Here is a 23,090-nt window from a genome sequence, read left to right on the forward strand (position 1 = left end):
ACAATACTAATAAACTATAAACCTTTCAACCACTCTGAGGATGAAGATCACCTTATTAGTCACTCAAGAAGGATTCACAGCTGGGCATCTTGACATGTTTCAACTGGCTTTTTTTACCATTTAAACATGGTTTCTTTCTGTAACTCCCACAGGGCCCAGCACAGTGCTTTGCACATGATATGCACAGATCCGGCGAGCAGATGCACTACAGGCAGCCTGAGCACCGAGAGTCACATGCCAGCTCCGGCACTGCCCACGTAGAGGTCACCCCTTCCTTTGCTCTGCTTGTTTCTCTCTAAGATTTACCTATAGCAGCCGGGCGGTGGTGGCGCACGCCTTTAATCCCAGCACTTGGGAGGCAGAGGCAGGCGGATCTCTGTGAGTTCCAGACCAGCCTGGTCTACAAGAGCTAGTTCCAGGACAGGCTCCAAAACCACAGAGAAACCCTGTCTCAAAAAAAAAAAAAGATTTACCTATAGCAAATCTCATGGCCACTCAGGGGTCATGTAATATTATTTTGTAAACTTCCTTGTTTTTTTGATTTTTGAGACAGGGTCTCTCTGTGTAGCCCTGACTGTCCTGGAATTCTCTCAGTAGATTAGGCTTGCCTGGAACTTAGAAATCTGCCTGCCTCTGCCTCTGCCTTCCCAGTGCTGGGGTTAAAGGCATATGTCACCACACCTGGCTTTATCTGCAATCCTAAAAATATTAAATGAATGTGTTTAAATGAGTATCTCCTTGAATGGTTTCTAAGATCGTCAAATATAATGTGAACTACTAAGCGCACACACTTGATAAGCACAAATACAGTGTTTTCAACCACGCCTGTTTGCTTTCATCGAATGTCATAAGACTAGGTAGTTAATTTAAAAATGGTCCCCCACACAAATAATGGACTTCAGGAGGAATGGGAATTTTTTCACAGGATATACACGAGTATTAAAAAAAAACAACAAACTAAAAAGCATTGCATTCAGTCATAACTATTTATTTCGTTTTGCTCTGAATTTTTGAAATGCTTACAAAATACATCCAATTTGCACCTGATCAGTGTTCTCCAAGCTGCCTGCAGGCTTGTGTTCATACATTAGTAAGATTTATTGTTAACCAACACACCATGCTAAATTGAAATCAAGATACTACACAATTTTCCAATACAGCGGTGATTTTATAAGCTGGCATAAACGCTTTGGGGGGATGTAATTATTAGCATCGTGTTGTATTTCAGTAGTCGGTGGAAACTGAGATAAGGTTTCAGGAGGTCAGAGCTCATCAGATGGGAAGATCATAGCTTTTATCAGTTCTGGAAAGCACGTTGATAGGCTGGTACTAAACAGCTGTTAGTCTTCAACTGGCAGCATTTGGGATTTCCAAAGCATTTCTGCTAAGGGCAACAACTGGGGAAGATGCAGCTGCACTGTGAAAGAAAGGGGGACTCCAGCCCCTGCCCCGCCACCCCACTTTATTTACTGTTTACTTTTCCAAAATTTTCCAAAGAACAAAAACACAGACACCTGTGTGGTTTCTTTTCCGACTGTTCAGAGTCCTTGACTGAGGGCTTAAGGTTGAAATAACAGACATAAAATGCTTCAGAAATTGCTTAGTCTCTAAAATGTCACTGAAAACTGGGCACAGTAGCACGCACCATTGATCCCAGCTCTCTGGAGGCAGAGGCAAGTAGAGCTCTGCAAGTTCCAGGCCAGCCAGATCTACTACCTGGTTTATACAGGGAGTTCCAGGCCAGCCAGATCTACTACCTGGTTTATACAGGGAGTCCAGGCCAGCCAGATCTACTACTTGGTTTATACAGGGAGTTCCAGGCCAGTCAGAGCCAACAGTGAGACACTGTCTCAAAAATGAAGTTTCTGAGCCTGGCGATGATAGTCACACCTTTAATCCCAGCACTCAGGAGGCAGAGACAGGTGGATTTGTTAGTTCGAAACCAGCCTGGTCTACAAAGTGAGTTCCAGAACAGGCTCCAAAACTACAGAGAAACTCTGTCAGGGGGTGGGGGGATTCTGAAAAGCCAGTCTTATTAAATTGTTTACCTGCTAAGATAGCTCAGGTGGTAAAACGGTTATGTGAAAACCTGAGTTTGATCCCTGAGTTCCACCATGCAGATTTCTGTGCAAGCCACACCCACACACATGCACAATAATAAAAGCTTTCCATTTCTAAAAATAGTTTTTACATGTATTTTTCTCGTGAGGAACATGAGGCATGCGTATGAGGTGAGAGGACAACCTGCAGGAGCCGGTCCTTCCTACCACGTGAGCTCTGGGCCTGAACTCCAGTCCTAAGGCTTGGCGGCAAGAGCCTTTCCTTTACCTGCTGACACTGTCACTGGACTCTTATCTGTTTGATTTTAACGTGTTCTGTGGGTATTCAGCTGAAAGATCCTCCTCAACTTTAAATATATTTCTCAAAAAACCTTCTAATTAGATTTTACATCACATGCCTTTCACATGAGCGCTCGGGACACGAAAGCAAGAGGACTACAAGTTCACGGCTAGCTTGGGCTAGAAAACCTAAACTGTTTAAAGTACCCAAATCCTACTCTTTAATACTCTGCTCTGGGGTGGGGAGTAGCTCAGTAAGGCTTGTGCTGACCCAGCAAGCAGAGGATCTGAGATCTGAATTGTTTTCTCAGAGCACTAAAGCTAAGACAGGGAGTGTGAGGTCAAGGCCAGCCTGGGCTACACTTCAGATTCCAGAATACCCGAAGCTGCAGAGTCAGACTGTCTCAAATCCTACTCCAGCCCCCAAATTTTCTAAACTTCACTGGTAAATCCATTTCTTGTTAGTAAAGAGACCAACCAGGGGCAGAAGCCAGCCCTGCTCACACCTTTAGAAATCATCCAGGAGCACAGAACTCAAGACCAGTCAACTCTAACTCCTGTAAAATGACCCATTCTTCTCTAAGCAGATTTCACTGTACTATTCGTTCTGAATTAGGTAAACCACTGTGCAGCAAGCCAGCAACATGATGACCACCCCACAACATCCAGACTTCCTAAAGCCCAGAATTTATGTTGTCTTTGTCAACACGGTAACCTTGCAGATAGGAATATGGTCTTAATACTTTACATGGGCTTTTGCCTCTAAAAGGGGTGTGGTCTTTGTTTGTTTGTTTGTTTATTGTTTTGCTGAGACAGGGTCTCACCACAGAGTCCAAACTGGCCCTCAATCTGAATCCTCTTGCCTTGGCCTCCTGACTGCCGGGATTACAGTCACACCCCACCATTCCCAGGTAAGGACTCTGAAGGGAAAGGCTAACCAGTTTTAGCCAGATGAACCCACTCTAGCCATGCATCCTTTAAAGCCAAGCACTTGATGACAGAGAAGGGAACCATGATTCCAACCAAGTCAACAGCCTAGAAGCTGGGAACAGAAGCAAGGAAACAAGACTCTGTTAGAGTGTTAGCCTCTGCGGCTGTCGTCCTCTAACAGATGACAGGCTGCAGTGCTTCAAATGCTGAGTTTATGTGAGCAAAGCAGTGATGGAAAGGTAATACACACTGAGTGAACGCTTACTCACATGGTCTCAAGACTGCACTGAGTACTTACTAATCACAAAAGGAAGAGTGCTCCTACAAAGGAAGATCTAGATGCTCAAAATGTACCTCTGTAGGCAGTGCTTATATAGCATTCAGGAGGCCCTGGGTTCAGATCCCCAGTAAAATTATCAACTCAAGATATCCTACAAGACAACTCTTCAAAACTGGCAATGTCTGCTGAAATAGTGGAAAGCTGTTCAACACTCAGAGTCACAATGACCAAATGCAACTGTGAACTTGGCTGACTCCTGGGTCCTAAATCAGGTTCATTAAGGTTCACTGGAGAAAGTAAGGGCTGCACTATACAGCACTGCACTATACAGCACTGCACTATACAGGATGATTGTATTCCTAACAAAATGTTTAAGGATATAATATAATAAGGTCTGCCACTTACTTTCCATTAATTCATCCAAACTTAATTTCTGTTTGGTTTGTTGTTGCTGTTTTGTTTTGAAACAGGGTCTGTCTCTATGTAGCTCTAGCTAACCTGAAATCTGCATATAGACCAAGCTGGCCTCTGCCTCCCAAGCGCTGGGATTAAAGGCTCAAAAATTATACATACATACATTCATTTATTTATTCTCTCTAAAAAAGAAAAGAATAAATAGGGTATAATATTAACAGTTGATGAACCCATGTGAAAAAATGTAGCATTTTAATCAGCTAGCACAATTTTTTAAATTACAAAGGTAAGGAGGAAAGTGTGCACTGGCTCCCTCCACTGTCCTCCTTTCCCAGATCCTCACATCCCGCCCAGGATGCAATGAGTAACTGGTGCTCTTCAGAAGCCCTCAGTTTCACAGGCACACAGTAGTCGCTGCAGTTATACTCAATTCAAATTCAACAGCAACAATCTGGGTTTTGTTATAAGAGAGAAACATGTAACATTAAAATACCACAGAAACAGGTCAGACATCAAGAAGGAATCCTCCTTGATGACACTGTTACTGGGTTTAGTTTGTACATTCTTCTCTGCTGCTGCTTCTGTTCCATAAACTCTTTGCACTCTTGTTTTGAACTTCGTCCTTCCTATTTATGGCTGGAGAGGGTCACAAGCATGGCAGGAAACTGGACCAAAAGCAGGACTGATCACATCAGAAACTACCACAGAAACCCTGCCTCTGGCTCCAAGCCCGCATCACTGAGAACATCACAGGCAGCCCAGACTCAGGCTCACCTCCTTCTCACGGGCCTCACTGCACTCCATATGGCAGCTTTCTGACATCAAAGGACAGGAAGAAATGATCTCCATTCGTCAGACTGAACCCACTTGTTCCCCTGAAATGTGGAAGAATCTATGATGTCTCAATCACCTCTTCTGCAATCCCTTTCTTCCTGCACGCTAAACCTGAACGATGCTTAACAACATTAACAACAACACGAGTGGGGGGCTAAACAGAAGGACAGCAAGGAGGGCCTCCCTGATGGGGTCTACAAAGCTCCCTGATGAGCTACAACGTTGCATGCTTACCAGAATAACACCAAGGGAAAAAAAAAAAAACCCGAACTTGTAAATGAAATTAAGTTGCTCTTTTGAACTGCTGGTCTAGCTAGACAGGAAAAGGCCCAGCATGGTTTCTCTGAGTGACTATGCTGTTTTTAATAGTGAGGACACAATCAAGCCAAAAGAAACATCTGTTAACCAGTCAAGTTTGTTAATGAAACAATATTGCAGTTGGTTTATCAAAGATCAAAAGTGGAGCAAATTAGAAAAAGGATGTAGGAACAAAGCTGGTTTCTGAAAAATAGTAACTGAAGAACTTTAAATCCACTTGTCAAATTAACACAAATCCTTCCTGGATTCCCTCTGAGCACTATTAGGGTTTCCTCTGCACCTCTGTGGAGGCCAGTCTCAGTTTAACCTACCATCATTTATCTAGTACTTCCGTCTCCCTTGTTCTGCAGGTTTTTAAAAACATAACCTTTCATAAAATTAAAATGCACACTGCCACATTACAGTCTACTGATTATAATGTTTACTTTTATAAAAAACAAAAACGATAATATGCAGTTTTCCACCTCTGGCAACTTCTCAGCAAAGTGATCCACACCAGAGCAGAAGTAACCCTCTTCCTCTAACACATGAGTACTAACTTCCTGTCACCACCTGGGAGCAGCAAGAGCACCCACATGCAAATAAAAACACACTTTCCTCATGGCCTGCTAACAAAATGGCATCTATCAAATCACATGGCTGACTCATTTGCTAACTCTAATTTGGTAAGCTAACTGCTGTTTATGTGAAACATTAATAGATGGGACAGATGAAAGTACTGAGAAGATCCAGATTCAGACTGTAAATCTTGGTGTGACTGAAAAACAATTTGACCAAATCTACGCAGTTTAACGTTCAAGTCCAAGAAAATGAAGTATAGAAACACAACAAAATCCTGAATGTTCCAATCAAAACCGTCACTTCAGTGACAGAACACATCTCCTCTGTGTTGGGGATGACACACAAGGGGGAAAAAACACAGGCTTCCATTTTGAAAACATTTAAAGTATATCATCTGTTAAAGTCTGAAGAGAAAACAAAAATAAAATCTTTGCCATTCAAGATAAAATAAGAATAAACCAGCAAACAACACATAACTGTTAAATAACTCCAAAGCTAAAAATTCTGACTTCCTTGGTACTAAAAGTATCCCAGAGTAGGACTATGGCTCAGTAGTGGGAGTATTTGCCTGATGAGCATAAGGTCTTGCATTCCATTCCCAGCAGTCGTGCAAATGCTCGCATATGCACACACATGTACCCCAGCTGTTCTAAGTCATGTAGGTACAGGGAATACATGCATAAATTCCCCAAGGCTGGTGGTGCTCATTCAGGATGGGATTAATGTTGTGGGAAAGGTATCAAAAGCATCAAATACACCTAAGATCTAAGGAGTTACAAAGAATGTTTACCACACCCTTAACAATCAAATCTGCCATGGTGCTGCTCCTCTACCTGAAGTCTCCTTCAGAAGTCTAGACAAGTTCTCTCTTGCTAACAGTACAAAAAGTAGAACACTCTGTCATGCTTCAAGTGCAACAGGAAGAGCCAGTCCCTCATTTCATCTTCCACTTGACCTGACTGACTAGTTGGAGACAGGCCGAGAGCTCTCCCCACAGAGCAGGGACTTGTACTACCTGCTCGCAAAGGCAGCCAGCCCTGCAGCTCTTCTGAAAAGCAGCCGAAGCTGAATTACACGGGAACAACAAGAACCACAAGCTTCCTTCCCTGACTTTCCAACTCTGAGCATCTGATCCACCTGATCTTTCATGTTCTGTTATTCTAAAACTGACTCTTATCCATGCCAATAGCAAATTCGAGGATTTTGAAGACCATATTTATAACATTTAAGGCTTTATCCAACATTCACTTGGATACGTATAGCTAAATACTCTTTGAGAACAAGAAATCTTCCCTACAAAGGACATCAACTCTCACTAAAGTCAACAGAAGGACACTGGGGCTTTCAAATAAGGCAAGTTTAAAAAAAATACAGCGTTGCTTTAGACTATGAACAGTTCCCCTAGGGCTTCTGCTACATCATGGACCAATCTGGACTAGTGAAAGATCCTTCCTTCACAAAGGAAAGTTTTCACTACTGGAAAAGTCCCAGAGACAAGATGAGGAAGGTCTACTGGAGGGCAAGGGTAAGGGGACCAGAGAAAACAGTGAAGAAAAACTAAAACTAAAATTCTCTCATTTACAGTCTGACAAAAGAATCTGACAGCAATGTGTCTGTGCATCCTTCACTCTGATAAACACTACCCTGCCCAGAACTCCCAATTCATGGGGGGGTGGGGGACGGGGGACGACGACACAACACTTGGGAGGCTAAGGCAGAATTCAGCCAGCCTGGGCTACATAATGTTTGAGACTAGCCTATACTAGATAGGGAGACTGCTGAAAATAGAGAAGGAGAGAGCAGATAAACGGCCAAGACCATCACAGGTGTTTGTCACTAGGAACCTGTGCTCCTTTATAAAAACTTTTCCTATTAACAATCTCAGTGAGCATGTAACTACATTTGGTTTTCCTAAAACTCTTAACATTTCTTTCATTTCTCCTAAAGAAAAAAATTCAAAAGCATTATTGGGAACACCCCTACTTTACAGTGCACTAGAAACATACCAAGATTTAACATTTAATAAATTTTAGAATGGCAGTCTCAATAAAGTGAAATACTAAGGAATCTGCTTAAAACTGGACTAAACTGATTTCATAAAAATGCTAAAGCCCATATATGCAAATGGAATCTTACTGCCACAAAGTGTGATAACTGAAGTCTCTCTTAGAATATTTGACTTTCTAAAGTCCTCATAATCTGACCTAATTGAGCTTTACCACTTTTAATGAGAAACATTAATACTATCCTTTAGGAGTTCCCTAGTTGAGTGAAAGATAAAGTTTTATCTTCAGTGGTTTAATTCATTTCCATATCACCTGAAGCTTCTTAAATAAATACAAGTATTTCGTGTTAAGAAGTGCGAATGGTGATAGGCAGCTGGACTTCTAGACGATCAGGAGTCCCGCAATTACATTCCAGGGAGCAGCCCTCTATTCCAGCAGTCCTGCACAGAAGTCATCTAATGTTAGATCTAAGGAGGCACAGATTTACCACTTCCCCACTGCATCTCAAGTCTGCTAATATTATAAATTGTACCTACTTGGAAAAAATGTAATAAACTCATCAGATAACTACCAAATTTGATCTGCTTGTTGGGGGAAAGTGCGTCTGACTGACTGAAGAACAGTAAGAGAGACTTCTGCTGCTCATGGGCAGCCGCAAGCTGACTAGGACACGCTGCCCAGACTATCTGTTCACCTGCTCTACTGACCTTGAACAGACTGCTTAAGCTTTGCATCTCAGTTTTTCATCTGCAAAAAGCAGGACAATAATTTCCCTCCCTCCCAGTAACTATGAGCCAAAAGGTAAGAGCGAACTACTTGGAAGTGGCCGGCATTCACACTTACAAAACAATAGCTATTGTTTTAATTTTCTCTTTTACAAGACATTCAGCTACTCAAAAGCAATCATGATAAGTTTCTTTGAAAGACATTATTTCACCAAACTATAGCTAAGATTGCACCATCTGGGAACTGTCTCCATTCAAGTCCTAAATTCTGCCATGCATGGTGACATACCTGAAATTCCAGTTACTAGGAAAGCTAAGACAGTAGGATCGAAAATTCAAAGTCAGCAAGGACAACGGAGTGATACAATGTCTCAATAGTTTACAAAATTGGGGAGAGAGAGGGAGGTGGTTTTGTGGGTCAAGTACTCACACCACACAAACACAAGGATCTGAGTTCGGATCCCCAGCACTCATGTACAAGCCTGGGAACAGGGGATGGACATCTGTAATCCTAGCTTTGAGATGGTGAAGAAAGGAGGGACCCTGGAGCTCTCTAGCCAACCCATGTACCGAATCAGTGAGAGATCCTGTCTCAAAAATCACAATGGAGAGCAACAGAGGAAGATCCAATATTAAAAAAAGAAAGTCAGGTGGTGGTGACATGCACCTTTAATCCCAGCACTTAGGAGGCAGAAGCTGGCAGATCTCTGCAAGTTCAAGGCCAACCTGGTTTACACAGTGTTCTGTATAGTGAAACCCTGTCTCTCAAAAAAAAAAAAAAAAAAAGATTTTGAGAGGCCTCTCTATGCTAGCTAGTGAGTTCCAAGACAGTTTGAATTAGACTCATAATAAGGGCCTACCTGAAAAAAAAAAAAAAAACGAAAGAAAGAAAAAAGAAAGAAAATACCTACAATTGGTTGAGGCTAGAGATAGCTCAGTGATAAAAATCCACCAAAAATTTAATGATTACTTTATACAATTAATTCTCATATTTCACCAATTAAATATCTGGAGCACATTTTCTCAGTTTTCCTTTTTTTTTTTTTGTTTTTTTTTGTTTTTTTTTGTTTTTCGAGACAGGGTTTCTCTGTGGTTTTGGAGCCTTTCCTGGAACTAGCTCTTGTAGACCAGGCTGGTCTCGAACTCACAGAGATCCGCCTGCTGGGATTAAAGGCGTGCGCCACCACCGCCCGGCTCAGCTTTCCTTCTTAAAGGATGGTGCTAACTTGACAATTTAAAGATCTACATCATAGAAAGAGCAGCTGCAACTGCACACTAAGCAATAAACTACTCTGTTCTCAATACTAGACACTTTCAAACATGAATTTTCCTTTAGACTAAAAATAGTTCTGTACAGATGACGCCTGAAAAAAAATGAAAAGGTTAGCAAGAAATGGTGGACAGAAAAGGAGCGGCACTATGGAGAATCTATGCTGACTCCTCCAGGACAAGGAAAAATGCCTCCAGAGGACACAGTTATTTACAAAGACACTACACTGAACAAGTACCTGAACTTAGACCATATGCTTGATAATTATAAAACTTTGCCATGGCTGAGGATAAAAAAATAAGCAAAGTTATGAAGAAATGGCTCTAGGAAACTTTATGAGATATATGTTCAATATATATACATGCACATATACATAAAGCATATGCTTTATATACATATATGTGTGTATGTATATGCTTTATAAACATGTATGTGTATGTATTTAAGATATTTAAGGAGATGGGCATTGTGACTCACATCTTTAACCCCAGCACTCAGAAGCAAAAACAGGCAGGTCTCTGAGGCCAGTCTGGTTTATACACACAGTTCCTGAAAAGCCAGAGCTACATAGAGTGAAGTATTGTCTCTAAATAAATAAGTAACAGTAAGTGAAAAAACTTTAAATGTTTTAAAGAGAAACCAGAGGTGCCTAAATGGCTGTGTTCAGGAATTTAAATTAGTTGTTTTACTGTCATTTTTAAAATAAAGTTATAATGAAGAAAATTTCATAGTTTACTTCATTTTTTTGATCTAGTGCAACCACCATCAATGAATAAATAAATGTTGTAGAAGACCAAGAAGGTACAAATACAGTTAAGAAACCCACACCTTTAATCCCAGCACTCAAGGAGACAGAGACAGGCAGATCTCTGTGAGTTCTAGGTCAGCTCGGTCTACAGAGTGCGGTCCAGGACAGCCAGAGGTACACAGAGAAACCCTATCTCAAAGAAAACCAAACAGAATCCATTCTAGACTCCAGACACCTGTGCAAAGACCTGATCTTACTCCGCTTCCAGAGCCAGGCCCCCTTACCAGCTAAGCAGGAAGGGGACCTGGGCCCATGCCAGGGCAGGCAGGCAGACACCTTCCCACAGAGCCCAAACACGGCTTTCAATCCTCTCGATATGCAGTGTACAGGCACCACTGTTTCCTACTAACAATGGTTAATGTTGTTTTTAAAACGTAAATTTAACTGTTATCAATGATTGTACTTAAAAAAAGGAATGCAAAATCTGCAGGGCTTGATTTTACAGTCTCTCATTTTACTTCAGTTTGACTTTTGGAGATTAATTCAGTACATCTGAAATAAAACCAAGAAAACCACATCAACTGAAGGCTTAAAATCGCAGCAGTAACAGAACTCACTGTGTACTTACAGTGAGATAACAGCAACACAAAGCCTTGGGCCAGCAAGATGGCTCAGTAAGTACAGGTGCCTGCTACCACCCCTACCAACCTGCCTTTGATCCCCAGGCCTACACAGTGGAAAGAGAAAACGGGCTCCTGCAGTCCCCAGACCTCCACGTGTGCACTGAGGCTTACCGGCATGAATGCACACATACACAAAAGTAAACAAACAAACAAATAAATGCAATTAAAAAGGGGTTTTTTTTTTTGTTTTTTTTTTTTAAACCAGAGACACCAAACAAGACAAAATAACATTCACCGACACCCACTGACCACTTGATTTTAAATTAAAACAGTAGGGATTTAGGTCACATAATAAAACAACTCCCAAAATGCAAAGATGATCGATATTAAAGTAAGAATGGATGTTTTTATCTTCTCTTAGGCTTGAGAAAGGTAGATTAAAATTTATCTAGCAATTACAGCATAAAACAAGTTGTCATGTGAGTATTATGTTAACTCTTAATTACTGAAAAAGCCTCAATACATCATAAAATGACTTTAAAAAATCATGCTGTGAAGCTAGCTTGAAGGCAAAAACAACTAATCTCCAACTCCATTCATAACTTTCATCCACAGCAGTGGTTCTCAGCCTTCCTAATGCTGCAGCCCTTTAACACAGTTCCTCATGTTGTGGTGACCCCAACCATACAATTATTGTCGCCGCTACTTCAGAACTGTAATTGTGTTACTATTATGAACTGTAATATAAATAAATATTTTTGGAGATAGGAGGGTCGTCAAAGGGGTCGCAACCCACAGGTTGAGAACCACTTGTCCACATGTGTGTACATGGAACAACCTAAATAGAAGCGAAGTTAAAACAGCAGTGTTTCCAATAGGTAAATACTCTAGTTTCACTCACCTGATCTTTCTCATGGGGCAGAAGGCTGACAGGCGGGAGTGAGGATGGAAAAGTACTGGGATACTGGAGCACTCCTTTGCCATCGGAGTTCCCATAGTTGACCCTGTACTGCGGTCCTTCCTTCAGTAACCTCCCATTGTTGACAGCGCGCTTGGCCCCTAGTCGGAGCCTCTGCTGAAAGGCTGGGTGGTTGGTGGTGCCTGTGAGATCACTCTGACTTCTGAGATACTTCTCGATGTTCTTCAAGGAGGAGCCATTCGACTCCTCAAGGCCTTCAATTGCTCTCTTTAAAAGTCTGTTCCAATCCACATTGCGCAGATCATTACATGGTCCTTTAGACCCCTTGGTTGACTTGGGGAAAGTGCCTGGTTTAACTGCTGAAAAACGCCCAGGATTGTCTGGGTCCTTATAGGAAGCAAGGCCTTTGTTGGTGACTTTGAGAACTGAGCCATCCTGAACACTGAGTTCCAGCTGTTCAGAGACTGTCTTCTTATCCAACCCATGGGACGTGCTGACCGCATGGCAGATTCTCTCTTCAGAGGGCCGTTGCTTTTGCTTTTTGATTTTCTGTACCGCTTCAAGGATCCACTCTGTATAAAGTGGGTTTGCAAGTTTTACCATGGTTGACAAATGACTTCTCCAACAGAGACGTGACCCATAGAGGTTCTCCTTGTACTTAACACAACCTGCACATTTGAAAGTCACAATTCAACAAAGAGGCAAAGGATCCCAGCCCATGTCAAGCAACATCTTAGGGACAAGCATCCTTAAGAGACGAAGAGGACAGCCAGGCAACGTGGACAATGGAAAGGACTGCACTCTTCAAGTGAAAGACATCTTTAGGAAATCAAGACCTAAAGGACAAAAAAGGAGAGAACGGGCTCTTAATAATGGAACTTCTAAACATAAGATTCTTCAGTGTTATTTTTTTCAGATGCAAAATGAACACACTGGCAGTCAGATACTGTGTAACACAGCCATAGTGATGATACCATCCAACTAGACACTAGTCACAATCTACAAAGAAATTTTTTAAAGGATTTTCTTTGTTTACCTGGAGTAATTTAGAAGCATTTCAGAAACCGCACCTAAGTTATATGAATAATGAATTTCATTTACCCAGGAGACAGCTCAGCCAGGTAAAGGCTTCTGCTGCAGCACTGATGACCCTGGGACCCACAAGTGAGAGGAAAGACCTCTCTTTCCAAAGCTGTGCTCTGACCTCTGTGCACATGCTGTGCGATGTGTTGCCCTCAAAGCACAAAATAAATTAAAATGTGGGAAAATGTATTCCTGTTACCAAAATAACCATGTGAAAGCAGTCTAAAGTGTATCACAGATACACATAAGTATCAAAAAAGTTGGATATAAGCCAGGAGTCATAGTGTATGGCTTTGATTCCAGCACCCAGAAGGCAGAGGCAGGCAGATTGCCGAGTTTGAAGACAGCCTGGTCTACACAGACAGTTCCAAGCCAGTCAAGAGCTACATAGTGAAACTGTTTCAAAATTAAAAAAAAAAAACAAAAAAAAAAAACCTTGGCCAGGAAGTGGTGGCGCACGCCTTTATTCCCAGCACTTGGGAGACAGAGGCAGGCGGATCTCTGGGAGTTCGAGACCAGCCTGGTCTACAGAGCTAGTTCCAGTACAGGCACCAAAAAAGCTACAGAGAAACCCTGTCTCAAAAATAAATAAATAAATAAATAATTTTAAAAGGTTAAAAAACTTAAGAAAAAGTACAGTAATCTTGAGTTGAGCTAGGTAAGGGATTTCCCCACTCTCTCACATAAGAAAATTCCCAGCCTAAGCCATTTGTATGGAATCAAGACACTCTGGTGCTCTGATTTGCACAGCATCTGTGGCTGAGACCTTCTAGGGCACAGGTTAACAAACTGAAACTAATACAGTAACATAACCTTCACCTTTAAATAATGCAGTGTTCTAGTATCTTAACACCTGTTCCAGCTCATTCCACACCTCAGTAGAAAGAAAATCCCGACAAATCTGACTCCATCTGGCCAGGGCAGCAGTGCTGTCGAGACTTCTGCTCTCCAATCTGGTAGTGAGTAGAATCCTGGCCTCGGGACTGGGGTAACCTACGGTTCTCCAGTAACATCTACATCTGGCTCTATCCAGGTGACAGTGTGTCCGTACAAAACATCATCTTACTAGGTGTGGTGTGACGGCGCACACCTGGATCCGAGCATCTGAGAAGAGTTGGCAGGACGGCTGGATTTGAGGCCAGTCTCAGCTACGTGAGTAAAACTATCTTCTTGTCCAAACAGATAACAACCAAAAATCAAGTCATGTGATAGTCAGCACAATTCTAAATGTCAAAGGCTCAAAGATATAAAAACCAATAGCACACTTCAGCTCAAGAGCCATTATTTTAGAACCCCAGCCCAACCCCGTGAGCGTACAGATGAGAGCGGGTGCTTCAGCCAGCTGCTTTGGCTAGTTCTGCCTGTGCAGAGACACTGATGGGGTTCTGCACCGCAGCTCTATTAGTGCTACAGGCAGCACACATACAGTATTCCACTGACCCTGGGCTAAGTTCCAAGTCCCCCAGTGGAAGCCTGGAACAGAGATATTGCACCTGATATATACTGCTACTGTTCAGGTTTGCTACTCCTGCACCTACATACCACAATACACATTAACAATAATTAAATAAAAAAGAAAATCCTAATATACGATAATAAAGGTTATTTTAAATTTACAAAGTTTTCCATACAACATTTTTAACTGCTGGTAACAGAAACCACAGGGGACAATTACACGCCCTCCAGGATTGCTCAGGATCCACTGCATATGACACTTAACATTCTGGACAGAGAATTATCTACTATAATATATACTTACTAAACTCAATGTCTACATACAGACTTTGAACAGGGTCTCATGAAACATAAAATTAAAGTTTTATTGTTGTTGATTTAGATGTACATACCTAACAAAAGAAATTTCAAATTCTTTAGATAGATAATGAAGAATGTAACATTTGTACTCAAAGACCCTGGCATTACTCAAAACTCAGCCCACTCAACTCCTGACCCAATGGCCTGAAAAGGGCTTTCTCTGCAGATGAGTAGCGTCAGCTCCCTGCGTTTCCCTTCTGGGATCTAGAAACGTGGACTGATGACACCTTAGAGGTCATCCAGACCAACTTTCGGATGCCCAGTAAAAGGTCTTTATTCAATATCCCTAACAGGCCACCAAATCACCACTTAAATTACTTGTCATGATTGAAAACCCATCACCTTTGGAAGTTACCACAGTCACAAAGATAGAGCAAGCCTCTACCTCCCTGGGATTTTGACACACCAGTCCAAGTTCCCCAGGAACAATCCCAAGATATTTTACTATCTCTTCAATATAACAGGACTTCAAATCTTTGAAAAGAAGTATCTTTTTTTTTTTTTTTTTTTTTTTGGTTTTTCGAGACAGGGTTTCTCTGTGGTTTTGGAGCCTGTCCTGGAACTAGCTCTTGTAGACCAGGCTGGTCTCGAACTCACAGAGATCCGCCTGCCTCTGCCTCACGAGTGCTGGAATTAAAAGTGTTGCCACCACCATCCAGCCACCCCTGGCTTTTTAAATACTGGAACTCAAAGTTGATCTAAACTGTCTTCCAACCTGCTCAAGACTGCTTGAATCTTGACTCTGTCATCTGCAAATCTAGTAAGTACTTCATCTTGTGCCATTACATAAATCACTGACAGACGTCAGCCCTGAAGAAGCACTGTACTTAGGGACAAAACTGCTTATTTTTTTTAGCCACATAGAAAGCAAGAAGCATCTCTTGTCAGAATGTGTACAGCAGGAAATACATCTCTCCAAAGTGAAAGTGCTTGGAGAAGAATTCTATCAGAAGACATTTCACTGTATCCAAATAATCATTCCATCTTTCATCATTTATTCGGGAAGAATCACAATAAATTTGATTTGACCCTACAAACACACCTGTAGGAAGCAGATGAGAAGATGTCACAGTCACAGAGACTGTTCAGCAACACAAAGTCGCTTTTAGGCATAATAGATATATAAGCAAAAGAGCATTCAGTAAAGCAAAACATTTTTCTCAAGTAATATACACCCCAAATATACATTACTGACAAGTTTTTACCACAACCAGTAGCCACAACCAAAATAATCACCCATATCCATTACCAACACATGTCAGCAAGACTGACATTTTATATATTAAAAATGTAATAAAATAGGAAAAAAATTACCAGAATTGGAACTCTAGATGTTTTAACAGTCCATGACAGGGGAAAAAGAACACTGTCCAGGTCTTCAGGCAAATCTGCACGTGCCCGCCCCCCCAAAAAAAAGAAAAAGGAAGAAAGAAAGTAAATATTTGGGCATAAGGACACCCCTTAAGTCAACAACCATCTCAAGAGTTCTCAGCGCTCACATAAAACCCATCAACAACAACTGCAGCGAGCTACCAGTGAGCATTCGGTGATACAGTCACCGGGCTTCAACCACCGAAGGATACTTACAAATATGCAATTCGAGGTAGGAAATAAAAGCTCTGGGAAAGTGCTTAAAGAAGTACACTTCACTTAAAAAAGAAGGAGGACGAGAAAGAAAAGAAAAAACTGACTCTTCTCCAATTTTTTTTCCACAAATTATCTGCATTAACCATATGATTACATTGTGGGCTGGTGAGAGGGCTCGGCAGGTAGCAGGCACTTGTCACCAAGCCTAGCAACCTGAGTCCATCCTGGAAGGCCACACAGAAGTGGAAGAAGAACTAACTGGCCCTTGAAAGTTTCCCTCCGACCCCAGGATGTGCTCTGTGGCACACCCACAGAGCAAGAATAAGGAACACAAGTGTTAAGTACAGAATCCTAAACTCCAGAGGCCTGCTAATCTCCAGTCACTCTTATTCTAGTGGATGCGAGCCCAGTCTCAAATCTAAAACTAGGTTCATGACAGCCCTTAAAAAACAACAAGTCCTAACCGGGCAGTGGTGGCGCACGCCTTTAATCCCAGCACTTGGGAGGCAGAGGCAGGCGGATCTCTGTGAATTCAAGACCAGCCTGGTCTACAAGAGCTAGTTCCAGGACAGGCTCCAAAACCACAGAGAAACCCTGTTTCGAAAAAAGCAAAAAAGCAAAAAAAAATAAAAAAATAAAATAAAAAAAGTCCTAACAGCACTTAGGCAGAGGCAGGAGGATCTCTGTAAGTTCAAAGCCAGCCTGGTCTACAGAGTGAGTTTCAAGACAGCCAAGGCTACACAGAGAAACCCTGTCTCAAATAGCCAAGAAAAAGAAAGACAGACAGACTATCCTGAAGCGAATATGCAGGGCCGCAAAGCTAACCTTCTAGGTGTGAACACTAGGGCTCAACAGCTGACTCCTCCCCTGCATGTCAGCACTGACTTTTCCTGAAGCATCACCGTTTGTCCCAGAGGCCAGCGAGCACCTACACACTTGTAAGTTATTGTGGTGATGGCCTACAGCCATGACTGACAGCTGAGGGAGCAGAGATCATTTTCACTTCAAAGACCAAGAGAAAACAGAAACCACAAATACCTGTGTCCTAGTCTTACGCAAATGACCAGATCACCTCAGAGCCTCCTCTCCTGCCCCAGGGAATTCATCTCCTCAATTTAATCTCAAAAATCAGCTCCCATCTGATATCAACCAGAGTTAATTAGGCAAAAGCATATGCAGCTCAGCGGCTTTCTACTACAAGCTCAATCGGGTGTTTAAAAAACATATATACAGCTAGGAAAGGGAAAGAAATCAGAAATTTCTTACCTGTCGCCAATTCTCAGTTAAATTATCTACTGTGTACACTATCCACTGCAAAGGTTTTAATCTAGGGCTGATTCGTCTCTGACACCCCACTAACAATGTATTCAAAGAGAATACATTGAAAACCATTTCATTTTCATCTATCTAAGCAGTATCTAACTAGATAGACAAAGCTATAGGAAAAAATACATAATTTATTTAAAAGCCACATAAAACTTATTTACCCACACCACTTCTCTTTTACAGATTCCTAGGATTTGTTGGATGTGAATAGGACATTCGGTCACAACTAAAACCCTAAAATCATTATTCTCTTTCCTTTTTTTTCTATTAAAATCTTAAAAGTTAAAGTAAAAGGCTGCCAAAAGGTAGTAAGTAATCCCAAATTAATTCAGAAGATTCGTGTCACATTAAAGTAAACTCTTCTATTTTCTGTGGTTGTGAAACATTTTATCTAGTTTAAAAACTATCAGCAAATGATATGGTTGCATTTTGCAGCCTTAGAACCCTATTTACAGCGTTCACTACAAGCTATTCTGCACAGATCTAAGGAAACGCTTGGTCCAACACTGTGCTTTCAGTCTCACTGGCACTACATAAAGAGCAACACTATTCAGAAATATTAGAAGCAGTATAAGCTCAGTCCAGATATCCCGATCAGAAGTGTCACGAGCGACCTCCCCTAAGCCAGCAGGGAAGCCCGGGTAGTTTTAAAATTAGTGCCACAATATTCAAGTCATGAGATCACAGATGTGCCAAAAACAGTGGCAGAAACACAAAAGATTAATAACAGAGTTTATTCTTTTATCATCCTGGTCTGACTTGGTATTTTTAGTTCTCTTTTATAAATCCAGGATTTTTTTTGTTGTTGTATAAACTGAGTGATCATCATCAAATGCTAGCACTGTCTTTCCACAGCACAGCACAAGCTGCTGAGGGAGGAACCCTTGACTGCTTTCCTCCATTACCACCACAACCCAAGTAGCACAATGGCTTAAAACAGTAGCACTGGTTTACAACCATCCACATGGAGATGCCTGGCAATGCCAAGGCCTGAATACATCTATTTCCCTGAAAAAATAACTGGGGGATGAGGCCATGAAACTAGTCGATGAATACTTAGTGACACAACATCCTGCCCTACACCCAGTCTTCTGGCAGGTGCCATGGGAAAGGCAAAGGAGAATCAGAACAGAACACGCCAGAATCAACTACGAAGTAACCAAGTACCGCTTGGGAAGGCCTCAAAAAGCTAAAGATAGGATTACCATGATCCCACAGAACTCTTCATGCTAGATCCCTGAAAAAACCGAGAACAGCTTCTCCAACAAATACAAACAAAAACATGTTCTTAACAGCATTGTTCACAATACCCAAAGGTAAAAAAAGCCCAAACATCCACTTATAGCAAAACAAATAAAATATGGTAAAATAGTTCCATGATTATTCAGCTACAAAAAAGAAAAATTAAAGATTGATATATACTACTACAATATGGATGAACAATGAAACATACTATACTGTAAAAAAAACAGACAAAGGGTCAGATATCACATTCATATTAGTTAGGTGGTAGTGGGGCACACCTTTAATTCCAGCACTTGGGAGGCAGAGGCAGGCAGGCAGATATCTGTGAGTCTGAGGCCACAGCGAGGAGTTCCAGATAGCCAGGGCTACATACAGAGAAATTCTGCCTCAAAAGACCAAAATAAAATAAAAGATAAAAATAAAATATTTATTACCAGAATAATAGCTCGCATCTATAATCCTAGCACTTGCCAAGAGTTCAAGGTCAGTCTGGGCTACAGATGAGTTTCAAGCTAGCCTGAGATACAGACTGAGACTTTCCCACAAAAATGAGAATAAAATGAATTATATGGATTTTAATTTCATAAATCATTAAAGAATGTTTTTAAAACTAAAATGAAACCAGGCATAGTGATGCACACTGTTAATTCTAGCACTTGGGAGGCAGAGACAAGGGGATCTCTGTGAGTTCAAGGCCAGCCTGGTTTACATAGTGAGTTCCACAACAGTCTGAGCTATGTGAGATCCTGTCTCAAAAGGGGAAATAAATAAATAAATATTAAAAGAAATAAAAAATAAAATAAAAAGAACTAGGGACTGGAGAATGTAGCTCCATTGGTAGAGTTGCTTGCCTAGCATGAACAAAGCCCTGGGTTCAATTCCCATTCAAGGTGTTTCAGCTGAACCTGGAAAGATAATGCTGAGAGCCTGACACAGTACCATATGCCTGTACTCACAATCTCAGAGTCCAGGGAGCTAGCATGGACTACACAGCAAGAACTTTTCTCAAAAGGAAAATAAGTAAGTATAAAATAAACAATACAGAACTTAAGATACCTGCCAAGTCAACACCCCAACAACAACACCCAACACCCCAACAAATCCCACACGTGTGGCTGGACACTTTCAGTTTTCTACCCATTTTGAAATTCATGTCCATTTTGTATTATGCTCATTTGGCACTGACCAACTATACAATTATTGGGAGCAGCCGGGCGGTGGTGGCACACGCCTTTAATCCCAGCACTCAGGAGGCAGAGGCAGGCGGATCTCTGTGAGTTCGAGACCTGCCTGGTCTACAAGAGCTAGTTCCAGGACAGGCTCCAAAACCACAGAGAAACCCTGTCTCGAAAAAACAAAAAAAAACAAAACAAAACAAAACAAAAAACAATTTTTGGGAGCTGTCTTAGCTACTTTTTAATTGCTATGATGAAAACACCAGGGCCTAGGCAATTTATGTAAGACAGCATTTAAGCCAGCCATAGTGGTACATAACTTTAATCCAAGCACATGGGAGGCAGAGGCAGACAGATCTCTGTAAATTTGAGAGGAGCCTGGTCTATATAGAGTTCCAGGACAGTCAGAGCTACAAAGTGAAATCTATTCCAAAAAAAGGAAAGAAAGAGAAGAAAAACAGGGAGGGAAGGAAGGAGGGAAGGAGGGAGATAGGGAGGGAGGGAGGGAGGGAGGGAGGGAGGGAGGGAGGGAGGGAGGGAGGGAGGGAGGACGGACGATTGATTTGGGACACGTGATTCTAGAGGGTTAGAGTCCATGACCATCATGGTGGAGAGCATGGCACTGGAGCAGTAGCCAAGAGCTTACACCCTTATCAGCAAACAGCTAGCAACGAGAGCTAACAAGAGGTGGGCTTCTGAACCTTGAGCCTGGCCCCCAGTGACACACTGCATCCAATAAGGTCACACCTAATAGTTCCCAAACAGTTCCACCAACTGGGAATCATATATTCAAACATATGAGCCTATGGAATCCATTCTCATTCAAACTACACAGCACCAGGACTCATGCTTGACTCATCTCCACAAGCTCTGCTTTCTGGGGCTATAACTAATCAAAACAGGACCAACGCCTGTTTGAGGTTTGTTTCGTTGATTTGGTGTTTGGAGACATGGCCTGACACTATATTCTAGACTGTCGAGGAACTAACTCATTATAAAACCCAGGCTGGCCGTGAATTCACAGTGTGTTGGCTAATTTGGGAGGCTGAGACAAGAGGAGCATCTCAAGTTCAAGACTAGCGTGGATTATATAAGGAACTGGGATCCTTATGTAGGTAGTCAAGATCTCAAGTTGAGCCCAGCTGAGCTATACAGCAAAAACAAAACAAACTGGGTGAGGGGGTGGGGGCAGGAATGAGAGAGAGACAGAGAGGGAGGGGAGAGGCCAAGAGGAAGGGAGAGAGAACAAGAGGAAAAAGTTAGCTATGACTAAATGTGGCACTGGCATCTGAATGTGACCTATCAAATAGGTAAGGTAGGTGTTTGGGTTGGGGCTTCACCCCAACCCCTGGCATCGCTTTATCCAAGGAGTCTGGAATGTTCAGGTGTAAAGTTCCATTCCAAGCCTCCTCCTCTAGGAGATGCCTCAGTCCAGACTCCACCTCCAAGAAAGCCTGTCAAAAGGTGGCCCCTCCTCAGAGATGCTCAAGACCACTCCTACAGGGTATTTAAACTGCCCCCCTCCCCCAGCACTGGACACATGGTTTTCCAGTCTTCCTTCCCCATCTCCATCCCTGGGGTACTGGAAGGTTGCCAGGGAGTGCTAATATCCATTAAACTGGGCTTTTTCTAATTCGGTTTGATTTGGTCTGATTTGGATTATTTTATCGGCAGAGAGGTTTATTAGGCTGCAAAATCTTTTCAGTAGGACACCAAAAGCAAAGTGCACATATGCACATACGCAGGGACAACACGCACACACACAAATATGGTAATGAGGGCATGATGAAGAAACCAAAACACACACTGTTTCACCCCACATGGATTTAGTTTCAATTTATGAGTCTCAGGCAACAGCAAGTCCACAAGCAGGCACTTGATTCATACTAGCTGACTGAATTTCTAATCCCCAATCTTTTTAAAGGAATACTAAGTTCTTTCCTACTACTCATTAACATAGTTTTCAATTTCATAATTCAAATTCATAATTTCATAAGCTAATAATGTTTCCAAGGATTTCTAAGAGGCTAAATCACCATGAAAATTATCATTTCAACTAATACATATCATATGAATTGTTAAGTTTAAGTTTTCATGTCATGCTCTCCTAGTTGACAATACCCTTGTTATGTCATTAAACTATAATTGTGTAAATCTGCTTCAACAAACAATAACTGAACCATCAATAAACTATTATGGCTTCCATAATCCCTAGCAAAGATTGGTTTCAACATCATCATCATAAATTAGTAGGGACAGGTCCCAAATCTCCTGGTTGAAGCCATGAATTAGGTCTGCACAGTCATTTTTGCATTTAAGTGCTCAACAGTTTCAGTCTCGAAAATTTAATCACACTCTTAGGAACACCACAGGAAATCGGATCCCTTGTAAAAGGGAGGATTTGAAGCAAGATGAAAAGTCATCACAAGTCAGGCAGGCCTTTGAAGCCAGCACTGATTAGTAATTATGATAACTAAGCATTCCACTTAAAAAATAATCAACTACATTTAGACTCTTTCTAACATTTACATTTTTCTACTCAATCCTAAGTTTCTCTCTAATTGCAAGTCAGCTTTATTCAGTTTTTAATGACAAAGAATAATGTATTAAACAATTTGCTGGGTGTTATGCAAGACTGTAATCCCAGGGGAATCAGTTCAAGACCAGCCTGAGATACATGAGTCCTCTCTCTAAAAAAAAGAAGTAATCCGAATTTTAAAGATGATTCTTAAGGCTGAGGAGAACAGGTCTAGCACTTGTCCCAAGCCCCAGAATCCACATAAAAGACAGATGGGAGCAGTAGTCCAGCTGGCCAGACTAGCCATTATCAGTGAGCTCTCTACATTCAATCAAGAAACCAAGTCTCAATATATACAAGGTAGAGGGTGATAT

The 23,090-nt window shown here is 41.6% G+C and overlaps 1 protein-coding gene across 7 annotated transcripts in view; it reads right to left on the reverse strand.

The window, feature by feature from the left end:
• The window catches only part of Kat6b (lysine acetyltransferase 6B), a 183,470-nt gene that overhangs the window by 154,866 nt on the left and 5,514 nt on the right, over nucleotides 1-23,090 (reverse strand). For all 7 annotated transcript variants that reach the window (XM_057785948.1, XM_057785947.1, XM_057785946.1 and 4 more), the window contains exon 2: nucleotides 11,950-12,803. In XM_057785948.1, coding sequence (XP_057641931.1) covers nucleotides 11,950-12,570 — 621 coding nt within the window. In that variant the 5' untranslated portion in view covers nucleotides 12,571-12,803. The remainder of the gene's footprint in view (nucleotides 1-11,949; nucleotides 12,804-23,090) is intronic.

This window comes from Chionomys nivalis, chromosome 12, assembly GCF_950005125.1.
Source record: "Chionomys nivalis chromosome 12, mChiNiv1.1, whole genome shotgun sequence".
NCBI lineage: Eukaryota > Metazoa > Chordata > Mammalia > Rodentia > Cricetidae > Chionomys > Chionomys nivalis.